The sequence below is a fragment of the Herpailurus yagouaroundi genome, unplaced genomic scaffold (genome assembly GCF_014898765.1).
Source record: "Herpailurus yagouaroundi ecotype Mexico unplaced genomic scaffold, PumYag 219, whole genome shotgun sequence".
Classification (NCBI taxonomy): domain Eukaryota; kingdom Metazoa; phylum Chordata; class Mammalia; order Carnivora; family Felidae; genus Herpailurus; species Herpailurus yagouaroundi.
The window spans coordinates 1,238,398-1,253,449 of record NW_024412450.1 but is presented as its reverse complement, the minus strand read 5'-3'; the positions used below and the strand labels follow the sequence as shown (position 1 = coordinate 1,253,449).

At 37.2% G+C, this 15,052-nt stretch overlaps 1 protein-coding gene across 1 annotated transcript; it reads left to right on the top strand.

Annotated features, from left to right (window-relative positions):
* The first annotated feature begins 9,482 nt into the window (after positions 1-9,482).
* LOC121018405 (putative olfactory receptor 2B3) lies at positions 9,483-10,888 on the top strand. The gene has a single exon (XM_040457136.1). The coding sequence runs from the start codon at positions 9,483-9,485 to the stop codon at positions 10,416-10,418; it is 936 nt and encodes a 311-aa protein (XP_040313070.1). The 3' UTR covers positions 10,419-10,888.
* The last annotated feature ends 4,164 nt before the right edge of the window (positions 10,889-15,052 follow it).

Sequence of the window (15,052 nt, the reverse complement as noted above, 5' to 3'; positions counted from 1 at the left end):
CAAATAACCCAGTGAAGAAATGGGCAGAAAACATGAATAGACACTTCTCTAAAGAAGACATCCGGATGGCCAACAGGCACATGAAAAGATGCTCAATGTCGCTCCTCATCAGGGAAATACAAACCAAAACAACACTCAGATATCACCTCGTGCCAGTCAGAGTGGCCAAAATGAACAAATCGGGAGACTATAGATGCTGGAGAGGATGTGGAGAAAAGGGAACCCTCTTGCACTGTTGGTGGGAATGCAAATTGGTGCGGCCACTCTGGAAAACAGTGTGGAGGTTCCTCAGGAAATTAAAACTAGACCTACCCTATAACCCAGCAATAGCACTGCTAGGAATTTACCCAAGGGATACAGGAGTACTGATGCATAGGGGCACTTGTACCCCAATGTTTATAGCAGCACTCTCAACAATAGCCAAATTGTGGGAAGAGCCTAAATGTCCATCAACAGATGAATGGATAAAGAAATTGTGGTTTATATACACAATGGAGTACTACATGGCAATGAGAAAGAACGAAATATGGCCCTTTGTAGCAATGTGGATGGAACTGGAGAGTGTGATGCTAAGTGAAATAAGCCATACAGAGAAAGACAGATACCATATGATTTCAGTCTTATGTGGATCCTGAGAAACTTAACAGAAACCCATGGGGGAGGGGAAGAAAAAAAAAAAGAGGTTAGAGTGGGAGAGAGCTAAAGCATAAGAGACTCTTAAAAAGTGAGAACAAACTGAGGGTTGATGGGGGGTGGGAGGGAGGGGAGGGTGGGTGATGGGTATTGAGGAGGGCACCTTTTGGGATGAGCACTGGCTGTTGTATGGAAACCAATTTGACAATAAATTTCATATATTAAAAAAAATAAAAAATAAAATTTACTTTGTTAATAAAAATAAATAAATAAATAAAACATAAAAGATAGTAGGCTTGGCTGAATTAGAGCCCAAAGGCCACTGTGTTAGTCTGGACACTATATGACCTCTTCTTCATAAAGCCATTACTCTCAGGGACAGAAATAGAACAGGCTTTCCTAACACAGAGAAGATAGACTTAGACAAAATGTGGACAGAGGAATTCATCCCAAAAGAAAGAACAAGAAAGGTCACAGCCAGAGATCCAATTCAAACAGATATAAGTAACATGCTTGATGGAGAAGTAAAATCAAGAATCAAAATGATATTTGCTGTGCTTGAGAAAAGAATAGAAAATTTCAAGAAGACCCTCATGGCAGAAATAAGAGTTAAAAATTAAAAAACAAGTGGTCAGAAGTGAAAAGTGCAATAGCTGAAATTTTAAACAACTGGATGTAACGACCACAGAATGGAAGAAGCACAGAAACAAATATGTTATATAGAAGATAAAATAATGGAAAATGATGAAGGTGAGCAAAAGAGATAAAGAAGAATTATGGATCATGAGAATACACTAAGAGAACTCAGGGACTCTATCAAACACAATATTTGTATCATAGCAGTCTCAGATGTAGAAGAGAGAGAAAAGGGGGGGCAGAAGGTTTATTTGAGAAAATAATAGTTGAAAACTTCCCTAATGAGGGGAAAGAAACAAACATCGAAATTCAGGAGCACAGAGACCTCCCATCAAAATAAACAAAAGTAGACTAACACCAAGAGAGATAAATAAAAAACCCTAAAATCAGCAAGACAGAATAAATCCCTAACTTACAAGCCTTAAGGCTTAAAGACACCTGCACATTGAAAGTGAAGTGATGGAGAAACTTTGGTCATACATATGGATGTCAAAAGAAAGCTGAAGCTGAAGTAGCAATATATACATCAGACAAACTAGAGTTTAAACCAGGAACTGTAACAAGAGATGAAGAAGGGCACTATATCATAAAAAGGGGACTATCCAACAAGTAGATCTAGCAATTGTATATATTTATGTACCCAACCTGGAAGTACCCATATATATAAAACAAATAAGAATACACACAGAGGAACTCACTGATATAAAAATAACAATGGAACTGGTAACACCCCAGTTACATCAGTGGACCCATCACTCAAGCAGAAAATCAACAAGGAAATTTAGCTGTGAATGACACACTGGACCAGATGGATTTAACAGTTATATTCAGAATATTTCATCATAAATCAGCAGAATACATATTCTTTTCATGTGCACATGGGACATTATCAAGAATAGATTACATATTGGTCATAAATCAGGCCTCAACAGCTACAAAGAAATTGAGATCATACCATGCATCATTTCTGACCAAAATGCTAAAAAACATGTTGCCAACGACAAGAAAAAAAATTGAAAAGACCACAAATACATGGAGATTAAATTGCATGCTACTAAACAATGAATGTGTAAACCAGAAATCAAAGAATAAATTTTCAAAAAATAAATGAAAAAAAAAAGAAAATGTAAACACAACAGTCCAAAACCATTGGATGCAGGTAAAGCAGTCATAAGAGTGAAGTATAGAGAAATACAGGCTTACTTCACAAATCAAGAAAAATCTCAAGTAAACATCCTATCCATACACCTAAATGAGCTAGAAAAATAACAACCTACAAAGCCTAAGGCCAGCAGAAGAGGGAAAATAATCAATATTAGAGCACATATAAGTGATACAGAATACAAAAAAATATATTGAACACAGAGAGTAACCAGGAGCCAGTTCTTCGAAAAAATAAAATTGATAAACCCTTAGCCAGATGTACCAAAAATAAAAGAAAGCACCTCGATAATAAAATCACAAATGAGAGAGGAGAAATACAACCAACATCAGAGAAATTCAAACAATTATAAGAGAACATTATGAAAAACTATATGCCAACAAATTGGACCACAAGGGGAAAAACTGACAAATTCCTACAAATATATAAACTACCAAAACTGAAATAGAAAGAAATGGAAAACTTGGGCAGACTGATAACCAGAGAAGAAAGTGAATTGGTAATCAGAAGTCTCCCGACAGAAAAACCCAGGGCCACATAGCTTCACAAGGAAAATTCTACCAATGATTTAGAGAAGAATTAATACCTATTCTTTTCAATCTGTTCCAAAAAAGGAGAAATAACAGTAAAACATCCAAATTCATCCTGTGATGTCAGCATTACCCTGATTCCCAAAACAGGCAAACCCCCACTAAAAAAGACCAAATTCCAGATGGATATAGATGCAAAATTTCTCAACAAAATACTGGTAAATCAAAACTAACTGTACATATGGTATCTGTCTTTCTCTGTATGGCTTATTTCACTTAGCATCACACTCTCCAGTTCCATCCACGTTGCTACAAAAGGCCATATTTCATTTTTTCTCATTGCCACGTAGTATTCCATTGTGTATATAAACCACAATTTCCTTATCCATTCATCAGTTGATGGACATTTAGGCTCTTATGTGGATCCTGAGAAACTTAACAGGAACCCATGGGGGAGGGGAAGGGAAAAAAAAAAGAGGTTAGAGTGGGAGAGAGCCAAAGCATAAGAGACTGTTGAGAACTGAGAACAAACTAAGGGTTGATGGGGGGTGGGAGGGAGGAGAGGGTGGGTGATGGGTATTGAGGAGGGCACCTTTTGGGATGAGCACTGGGTGTTGTATGGAAACCAATTTGACAATAAATTTCATATATGTAAAAAAAAACTAACTGTACATTAAAAGAATCATTCACCACAATCACATGGGATTTATTCCTGGATGGCAAATGTGGTGCAAATTTGAAATCAATCAACATGATACACCACATTAATAAAAGAAAGAATAAGAATCATATGATCCTCTCAATAGATGCAGATAAGTCATTCGACAAAGTACAATATCCAATCATGATAAAAACCCCCAATTAAGGGGGCTTACAGGGAACATAGCTCTATATCATAAAAGCCATATATGAAAAACCCATAGTTAATATCATCCTCAATGGGGGAATACAGAGATTTTCCTCTCCAGTCAGGAACAGGACAGGGACGTCAACTCTCACCACTGTTATTTAACACAGTAGCAGCAGTCCTGGCCTCAGCAATCAGGCAACAAAAACAAAGAAAAGGCATCTACACTGGTGAGAAAGAAGACAAACTTTCACTACATGCAGATGACATGATACTCTATCTTGAACACCCAAAAGATTCCACCCAAAACTTGCTAGAACTAATACATGAATTCAGCAAAGTCATGGGATACAAAATCAACATACAGAAATCTGTTGCATTTCTATATACCATAATGAAATAACAAAACAAGAAATCAAGGTATTTATCCCATTTACAATTGCACCAAAAATCATAAGACACCAAGGAATAAACCTAAGTAAAGAGGTAAAAGATCAGTACTCTCAAACCTATAGAACACTGAAGAATGAAATTAAAGATGAGACAAATAAACGGAAAAATATTCCATGCTCATGGAATGGAAGAAAGATATTTTTAAAATGTCAATACTACCTAAAGCATCTACACATTTAATGCAATGCCTGTCAAAATACCACCAGCATTTTTCACCGAGCTAGGACAAACAGTTCTAAGATTTGTATAGAGCCACAAAAGACCCAGAATAGACAAAGTAATGTTGAAAGAGAAAAGCAAAGCTGGAGCCATCACAATTCCCTATATTACAAAGCTGTAATCATCAAAGCAATATGGTACTGCCATAATAATGGACATACAGATCAATGGAATAGGTAAGAAAACGCAGAAATAAACCCATAACTATATGGTCAACTAATCTTCAACAAAGCAGTAAATAATATGCAATGGGAAAAAAGTGCCCTCAACAAATGGTGCTGGGAAAACTAGACAACTACAAAGTAATGAAACTGGACCACTTTCTTACACCAGATACAAAAAATAAATAAATTCAAATGCATTAAAGACCTTAGCTTGAGACAGGAAAACATTAAAAACCTAAAGAACAAAGGCAGTAACCTCTCTGACATCAGCCACAGCAATTTCTTACTAGATATGTCTCCTGAAACAAAAGGAAAAATGAACTATTGGAACTTCATCAAGATAAAACCTTCTTCACAGTGAAGAAAACAAACGATCAACAGGCAGCCTACAGAATGGGAGAATATATTTGCATGCCATATCTTAAAAAGGGTTAGTATCTTAAATCTATAAAGAATTTATCAAACTCAAACAATACAGTTAAGAAATGGGCAGAAGACATGTATAGACACTTTTCCAAAGAAGACATCCAGATGGCCAACAGACACATGAAAAGATGCTCAAAATCACTCAGTATCAGGGAAATGCAAATCAAAGCCATGATGAGATACCACCCTACACCTGTCAGAATGGCTACAATTAACCACTCAGGCAAAAATAAATGTTGGTAAGGATGTGGAGAAATGAGAACCCTCTTGCATCATTGGTGGGAATGCAAACTGGTGCAGCCAATCTGGAAAACAGTATGGAGTTTCCTCAGAAAGTTGCAAATAGAACTACACTACAATCCAGCAATTGCTCTGTTTGGTATTTACCTAAAGGATAAAAAAATACAGATTTGAAGGGGCACATGCACCCCAATGTTTACAGCAGCATTACCAACACTAGCCAACTATGGAAAGAGCCCAAGTGTGTGTGAACTAATGAATGGAGAAAGTCGTGATATTTATATACAATGGAATATCACTCAGTGATCAAAAAGAAAGAAATCTTGTTAATTGCAATGACATGGCTAGAGCTACAGAGTTTAATGTTAAGTGAAACAAGACAGTCTTAGAAAGATAAATACCATATGATTTCATTCATATGTGGAATTTAAGAAACAAAACAAATGAATGTAGGTGGGGGAAAAGAGTAAAACCAAGAATCAGCCTTTTAACTATAGGGACCAACCTATTGGTTACCAGGGGGCAGGTGGTGGAAGGATCGATGAAATAGGAGAAGGGGATTAAGAGTACAATGATCCTGCAGAGTGCAGAGTAATGTACAGAATTATTGAATTACTATACTCTACACCTGAAATGCATATAAGAGTATATGCCAACTGTGCTGGTTTAATATTTAATTAAAAAAAAGAAAATTTTATAATATAAATAATGATTATATTCTCTATATGATTTTATAATTCGTAAAATACATTATATACAAAATAAAAATAAGTGAAAATAAATATAATAAAATTTCAAAAAGTGACTTTTAGGGTATATCTAAGCTGATGCTCAATGTAATTTCAGTTTTCTTTATTTTACCAAAATCTTAGGTGAGTACTTATTAAGTTATTAATTGCAGAAATCAACTTATCTTCAAAATCTATTCTGTTGCAATCCCCCATCATTCTACTAGCTCTGCCCTGGTGGATTCATGCCAACCTTAAACTTCAAGATGAAAATTTACATGTGTTGAATCTGTTTGATATAGTTATTTATGCTCCATATCCCTAGCAGGTGTGGTCTAAACACATGCATACAAATTTCAAGGAACAATAGGAACGCTTCTTTCCATAAACACTAAGTGTGGGCTCACTCTTTGGCCATGAGACCATTTAACGGAATTTGGGCTACAACTTCATTTAGCCTTGTGCTGTCCTGAGTAAACATCTCCAAACTCATCATTCATGATTTAAGTTTCATGACTAGCATCTTCCCCCTAGCTTTAACATTTGTGAACCACCTGTGTGCCTGTGTTACCCTGCCAGTGCAGTTGGGAATAGAGTTCATTATTTCCTCTCTGGACACAATGACCAATTAAACTGGAGGGACCCTGGAATCCCTAGGGCCAAGATAGAGGACAAGGCAATGTGGGAATAGGTAGCCCTTTCTTAAAGGGCTCTGCTGATGTTGTAGATATCTATGAAATCAGCTTCCCACTGTAAACTCTGCTAGGAATGTGGTGAGCATAGTCAGCATCAATCAAACATATGCCCCAGTGACTGAACACATACCTATAAACCATTTTTATTTCATCCTAAGGAGTTTACCCATATTCTATGTTTGTGACGCAACCCAGGTTGCATGCTAATATCGTTCCAATCTGTGAGGAAAAGGTCATTGAATAAGAATGTCACAAGGGTTGACAGCTCAAAGAGGCTCTCCGTTTACCAACCATCTCTGAAACATGCACACAGAAAGGCAGGGGTATCTGACACTTGGAGGAAAGGTGAGTCTTGGCTGCAGCAGGGAATTCCGTCGCTTACTCACCTCACCCACGTTCTTACCTCTGCTTAAATAATCACTGTTCAGTTTGTTTCCTAGGAATCTTAAAATGGATGTCAAGTATTTTCAGTGATTCAAACAACCTTAGTTATCATTTGACCATTCAGAATGTACCTTTCGCCATCTTATCTCCATGCATTAGAACTGTCAGAGGGATATGTTTTTAAGCAAAAAAAGAATTAGTGGTATTTAAGGTTTGTTTTGATTACTGCAGGATATGTGAATAGGAAAGAGGTAAGATGAATGCGTGCTTTGTCAAGAGGTGAGTCCATTTTTCTGGTAATGGAAAAGAGCAATTGGAATGAGCAGATCACACTGACATATGACACGTGGGTAGAGCAGAACACGTGAAAATTGGAGAAAATACAGCAGCTGAGTAGAGTCCACGCCCTTCAGATAAGCCAGCACCTGCTACTAACCATTGACTTGACTTCCATTTACTGGAAACCATGTTCTCAGTATTATGCTAGAAGCAAAGAAAAAGTGACATATATGTTTAATCATTTCATAAAATTATGAACTTACAATAATTGTTGGCACCACCAACAATAATTTGGTTCTGTTCTTCTTATATTCATGCCATCTGAGACAATGGCCCATCATGATGTTAATAATTAGCACTAATGATGGATGTCAGTGATACTCTAAGTGATGAGAAGCTCACACTCAGTGAAACTTGCTGTCTCTAGCACCGTCCTGACTTCTGACGTGTGCAGTGCCTCATTTGGCTTTCACAGGACCCCTTATTATCAGTATAGCGATTTGTTCTAAATGTGGCAAAAGGACGTTCGCCCTGTGCTCACACTCACACAGCTCAGAATAAATGCAGGCAGGTGGTGTATCCTGAGGATGTGTTTCTAACAGCTAACTTTTAAAGGTGATTTTTTTCTAACATTACCAAATGATTATACAATGTGACATTTCCTGGTTAATTTTGATTTCTGTTTCTTATTGATAGAAAAATCATATATCTTTTCTTTTTAAACTTGCTTTATTTTTCTTCCTAAATTGCTCATTTAAGTCAATTGCTCACTTTTAATTGGATTTTTGATCTTGTCTCATAATTATTATATAGTAATTCTGCATGTTTTAAGATAGTTATCATTTTTGCCATAAACACCACACAATTTTTCCATCTTGCATTTATCTTTTACCCTTATGTATCATAATTTTTCCTAAGAAAAATTCGACTTTACATGTAAACCAAAGTCAAATCTCATTTCCTCTTGCATTTTTCCACTGAAGGTGTTGTTTACCAAGGAATAATGTGCATCTGTAGCTAAAACGCTGAAATTTACCCCACATATAATGGAAGGAATTAAATTCTTAATGCCTTCTCTCCTCAAGCTGCTGCAGGTGCACAGCGGTCTGTGCTTCTCCTGCTGTAAAAGCTGTTCCATCCAGTGTGAGGTAGGTCTCTCCTCTCATGTTACCCTCTTTTACAGTACCCTATTCTCTGTCTAGCATCACTCACTATGTTCACACTTGTAAATTCCAATGGTGTAAGTCCTACTAATGACCCTGCATTTAAAAACACAAAGTGGATTGAGAAACTTAAGTGCACTTGGGTTTTATCTCTTAACTGATAACTTATCTGATAACTGATAACTTCCATACTGAGGAAAATCAACTTGATTATTTGATTCTTGCTGTTCTATTTGGTGTATAATCACTGGCATGTGGTCTTTAATCAGTCTTGCTGTGTTCTCTGTATACAGGGGAGGAGATATGGTATAGAAAAAAGAATGGCCTTTAGGTCCAGGATTTGGGTCTAGCCCTCACCACTACTGGGTATGCAGATTATACATGCTCAATGAGTCATAATAGCAATAAAATGTAGATTTTCATCTATCTGCCACATTTAGTCAAGTAGCAATTGGATTATCAGGTGAAAATCTGATATGGGTACTAAGGAGTGTACCTGTTTTGATGAGCACAAGTGTGTGTAAGTGTCAATCACCATACTGTACAGCAGAATCTAATGTACACCTGAAGATACTTTGTGCACACCTAACAAAACGGAGAAAAATTGAGATGTCTTGGGCATTTACAATTGTCTGTGCCCCCTGCATATACGTTTATATACTTTGTCATTCAAAAGTAATGATTTACCTCATAAAGTAAGTTAAATATAACTGCTAAGACAGAACTACTTTCTAACCTAAGAGAATCATATCATATTTCATAAACTATAAATTTATAGTAACTTATGATTACCATCAATTATGTTTGATGTTGAATCATTCATTATAATTAATCTAAGTTCGGTTTCAATTAGAGTTTTCAATAATTATCTACTGACTACTTTCCTATTTTATATTCTTAGGAAGAAAAATAAGTGAGTCATCATGAATTGGGCTAATGAGAGCTCCGCAAGAGAGTTTATACTACTTGGCTTCTCAGACAGACCCTGGCTACAAATGCCCCTGTTTGTGCTTCTATTAATATCATATACATTCACCATCTTTGGCAATGTGTCCATCATGATGGTGTGCATTCTGGATCCCAAACTTCATACACCCATGTATTTCTTCCTTACTAATCTCTCCATCTTAGATCTGTGCTATACCACAAGCACAGTCCCTCATATGTTGACAAATATTTGTCGCAACAAAAAGACCATCAGCTACGGTGGCTGTGTGGCACAGCTCATCATCTTCCTGGCCCTGGGAGCTACTGAGTGTCTCCTCCTGGCTGTCATGTCCTTTGACAGATATGTGGCAGTCTGCAAACCCCTGCACTATGTAGTTATTATGAATCATTGGTTCTGCTTAAGGGTGGTAGCCTTCTCGTGGTTCACTGGCTTTGGTAATTCAGTGTTGCAGTCTTCCTTGACCCTTAACATGCCACGCTGTGGTCGCCAGGAAGTGGACCACTTTTTCTGTGAGGTGCCTGCCCTTCTCAAGTTGTCGTGTGCTGACACAAAGCCCATTGAGTCTGAGCTCTTTTTCTTTAGTGCATTATTTCTGCTAATTCCAGTGACATTGATCCTCATTTCCTATGGCTTTATAGCTCAAGCAGTGTTGAGAATCAGGTCAGCAGAAGGACGACGAAAAGCTTTTGGGACATGTGGGTCCCACATGGTTGTGGTCGCTCTCTTTTTTGGTACAGCCATCTACATGTATCTACAACCACCTTCATCCACCTCTAAGGACTGGGGAAAGATGGTTTCTCTCTTCTATGGGATCATTACACCCATGTTGAACCCCCTTATCTATAGCCTTAGAAATAAAGATATGAAGGAGGCCTTCAAGAGGGTGATGAAAAAAATCTTTTTTCTGTAAGAAATAAGTATTCCATTGTGATGAGGGTCCTCTATGAGTTTCTATCCTTGCAAGTGGTGATAACATTTGAACTGATTTCCTACTTTCCTGGTTCTTATGATTTCACTGAATTCTACCAACAGTTAGAAACGTCCTCCTTTTTCAAAGGCAATGCTGAGATACCTTTTCTAAGTTCCCTGTTCTAAGTATCTGGAAAGATACCTTTCCAGAATTTCCCCCAATGCACTCTGTTCCTTGAGTACACTTGGATGGTTGATCTTCCTGTTTATATATGATCTGTTCTAATACCACCTTGTCTTAACATCTTAGTTTGTGACTTCTACACTTTTATTATTAAATAGCCTATGATCTCAAGCCAAAGAGTTCCCATCAGCACTGAAGCCCTCAGTCACTTCACCCTCACACCGCTTGATAAATCCATCGTGTGCTCCTTCCAGAGCTGTTCGCTGTGTGTGGGCTCACACACCACAATCTAGTGGGCTCCAACTAGTTAGGAGTGCACATCTCATACTAGAGACTTGAAATGTCAGCTGAGCTTCATTTTCTGCTCTATTCTTTTTTTATTATATTTATTTTGTATTTTTTATTTTATTTAGTTTTTAATATAATTTATTGAAAACTTGGTTTCCATACAACACCCAGTGTTCATCCCAACAAGTGTCCTCCTCAATTCCCATCACCCACGTACCCCTCTCCTCTATCCGTCATCAACCCCCAGTTTGTTCTCAGTATCCAAGTGTCTCTTATGGTTTGCCTCCCTCCCTCTCTGTAACTTTTTTTTTTTGCTTTCTCTCCCCCATGAACTTCTGTTAAGTTTCTCAAATACACCTATGAGTGAAAACATATAGTATCTGTCTTTCTCTGACTGACTTATTTCACTTAACATAATATCTTACAGTTCTATCCACGTTGCTGCAAATGGTCACATTTCATTCTTTCTCATTGCCAAGTAGTGTCCCACTGTATATATAAACCACATCTTCTTTTTCCATTCGTCAGTTGATGGACATTTAGGTTCTTTCCATAATTTGGCCATTGTTGGAAGTGCTGCTATAAACATTGGGGTACAAGTGCCCCTACGCATCAGTACTCCTGTATCCCTTGGGTAAAATCCTAGCAGTGCTGTTTCTGGGTTATAGGGTAGGTCTATTTTTAATTTTTTGAGGAATCTCAGCACTGTTTTCCAGAGTGGCTGTACAAGTTCGCATTCCCATCAACAGTGCAAGAGTGTTCCCGTTTCTCCATATCCTCACCAGCATCTATAGACTCATTTGTTCATTTTAGCCACTCTGACCAGTGTTAGGTGGTATCTTAGTGTGGTTTTGATTTGTGTTTCCATGATGAGATGTGACGTTGAACATCTTTTCATATGCCTGTTGGCCATCTGGATGTCTTCTTTGGAAAAATGTCTATTCATGTCTGCTGCCCATTTCTTCACTTGATTATTTGTTTTTTTGGGAGTGGAGTTTGGTGAGTTCTTTATAGGTTTTGTATACTAGCCTTTTGTCTGATATGTCATTTGCAAATATCTTTTCCCATTCTGTCAGTTGCCTTTTGTTTTGTTGATTGTTTCCTTTGCAATGCATAAGCTTTTTATCTTGATGAGGTCCCAATAGTTCATTTTTGCTTTTAATTCCCTGGCCTTTGGAGATGTGTCGAGTAAGAAATTGCTGCGGCAGAGGTCAAAGAGGTTTTTCCTACTTTCTACTTTAGGGTTTTGATGGTTTCCTGTCTCATATTCAGGTACCTTATCCATTTTTAGTTTACTTTTGTGTATGGTGTAAGGAAGTGGTCTAGTTTCATCCTTCTGCATGTTGCTGTCCAGTTCTCCCAGCACCATTTGCTAAAGAGACTGTATTTTTTACAATGGATACTCATTCTTGCTTTGTCAAAGATTAATTCGCCATACATGTGTGGGTCCAATTCTGGGTTCTCTATTCTATTCCATTGGTCTATGTGTCTCTTTTTGTGCCAATACCATACTGTCTTGATGATTACAGCTTTGTAGTAAAGGCTAAAGTATGGGATTGTGATGCCTCCCGATTTGGTTTTCTTCAATATTACTTTTGCTATACGGGGTCTTTTGTGGTTCCATACAAATTCTAGGATTGTTTGATATAGCTTTGAGAAGAATGTCGGTACACTTATAATTGGGATTGCATCGAATGTTTAGATTGCTTTGGGTAGTATTGACATTTTAACAATATTTATTCTTCCAATCCATGAGTATGGAATGTTTTTCTATTTCTTTGTACCTTCTTCAATTTTCTTCATAATCTTTCTATAGTTCTCAGCATACAGATCCTTTACATCTTTGGTTAAGTTTATTCCCAGAGATTTTATTGTTCGTGGTGCAATTGTGAATGGGATCAGTTTCTTTATCTTTCTGTTGCTTCATTATTGGTATGTAAAAATGCAACTGATTTTTGTACATTGATTTTGTACCCTGCGATTTTGCTGATTACATGTATCAGTTCTAGCAGCCTTTTGGTGGGGTCTGTCAGCTTTTCCATGTAGAGTTTCATGTCATCTGCAAAAAGTGAAAGCTTGACTTCATCTTTGCCAACTTGGATGCCTTTGATTTCCTTTTGCTGTCTGATTGCTGATGCTAGCACTTCCAACTCTATGTTAAACAACAGTGGTGATAATGGACATCCCTATCGTGTTTCTGATCTCAGGGGGAAAGCTCTCAGTTTTTCCCCATTGAGGATGATATTAGCTGTGGGCTTTTCATAAATGACTTTTATGATGTTTAACTATGTTCCTTCTATCCCGACTTTCTTGAAGTTTTTTATTAAGAAAGATGCTGTATTTTGTCAAATGGTTTTCCTGCATTTATTGACTGGATCATATGGTTCTTATCTTTTCTTTTATTAATGTGATGTATCACATTTATTGATTTATGAATATTGAACCAGCCCTGCAGCCCAGGAATGAATCCCACTTGATCATGGTGAATAATTCTTTTTATATGCTGTTGAATACGATTCGCTAGTATCTTATTGAGAATTTTTGCATCCATGCTCATCAGGGATATAGGCCTGTAATTCTCTTTTTTTGTTGGGTCTGTGCCTGGTTTGGGAATGAAAGTAATGCTGGCTTCATAGAATAAGTCCAGACGTTTTCCTTCCCTTTCTATTTTTTGGAACACCTTGAGAAGGATAGGTATTAACTCTGCTGTAAATGTCTGGTAGAATTCCCAAGGGAAGCCATCTGGTCCTGGACTCTTATTTGTTGGGAGATTTTTGATAACTGATTTAATTTCTTCACTAGTTATGGGTCTTTTAAAATTTTCTACTTCTCATTTGATATTTGGTAGTGGATAGGTGTTTAGGAATTTGTCCATTTCTTCCAGGTTGCCCAGTTTGTTGGCATATAATTTTTCATAGTATTCCCTGATACTTGCTTGTATTTCTGAGGGATTCATTGTAATAAATTCATTTTCATTTGTGATTTTATCTATTTATGTCCTCTGTCTTTTCTTTTTGAGAAGGCTGGCTAGAGGTTTATCAATTTTGTTTATTTTTTCAAAAAACCAACTCTTGGTTTCATTGAACTTTTCTAGTGTTTTTTTTTGGGGGGGGATTCTATATTGTTTATTTATGCTCTGATATTCATTATTTCTCTTCTGCTGCATTTGGGGTGTGTTTGCTCTTCTGCTTCTAGTTTCTTTATGTGTGCTGTTAGATTTTGTATTGGGGATTTTTCTTGTTTCTTGAGATAGGCCTGGATAGCAATGTATTTTCCTCTTAGGACTGTCTTCTTAGGGTTCTTTTGTGATCCAGTATGTGACCTATCTTGGAGCATGTTCCATGTACACTTGAGAAGAAAGTATATTCTGTTGCTTTGGGATGCAGAGTTATAAATATACCTGTGAAGTCCATTTGATCCAATGTATCATTCAGAGCCCTTGCTTCTTTGTTGATCCCGTGTCTAGATGATCTATCCATTGTTGTAAGTGGAGTATTAAAGTACCCTGCAATTACCACATTCTTATCAATATGGTTGCTTATGTTTGTGATTGTTTTATATATTTGGGGGCTCTGGTATTCAACACATAGACATTTATAATTGTTAGCTCTTCCTGATGGATACACCCTGTAATTATTGTATAATGCCCTTCTTCATCTCTTGTTACAGCCTTTAATTAGAGTCCAGTTTGTCTGATATAAGTATGGCTACCCCCAGCTTTCTTTTGACTTCCAGTAGCATGATAGATAGTTCTCCATCCCCTCACTTTCAATCTGAAGATGTCCTCAGGCCTAAAATGAGTCTCTTGTAGACAGCAAATGGATGGGTGTTGTTTTTTTTTTTTTTATCCAGTCTGATACCCTATGTTTTTAGGTTGGAGCATTTAGTCCATTTACATTCAGTGATTATAGAAAGATATGGGTTTAGAGTCATTGTGATGTCTGTAGGTTTCATGCTTGTAGTGATGTCTCTGGTATTTTGTGGTTCTTGCGGCATTTCACTCACAGAATCCCCCTTAGGATCTCTTGTAGGGCTGGTTTAGTGGTGATGAGTTCCTTCAGTTTTTGTTTGTTTGGGAAGATCTTTATCTCTCCTTCTATTGTGAATGACAGATTTGCTGGATAAAGGATTCTCGGCTGCATATTTTTTCTGTTCATCACATG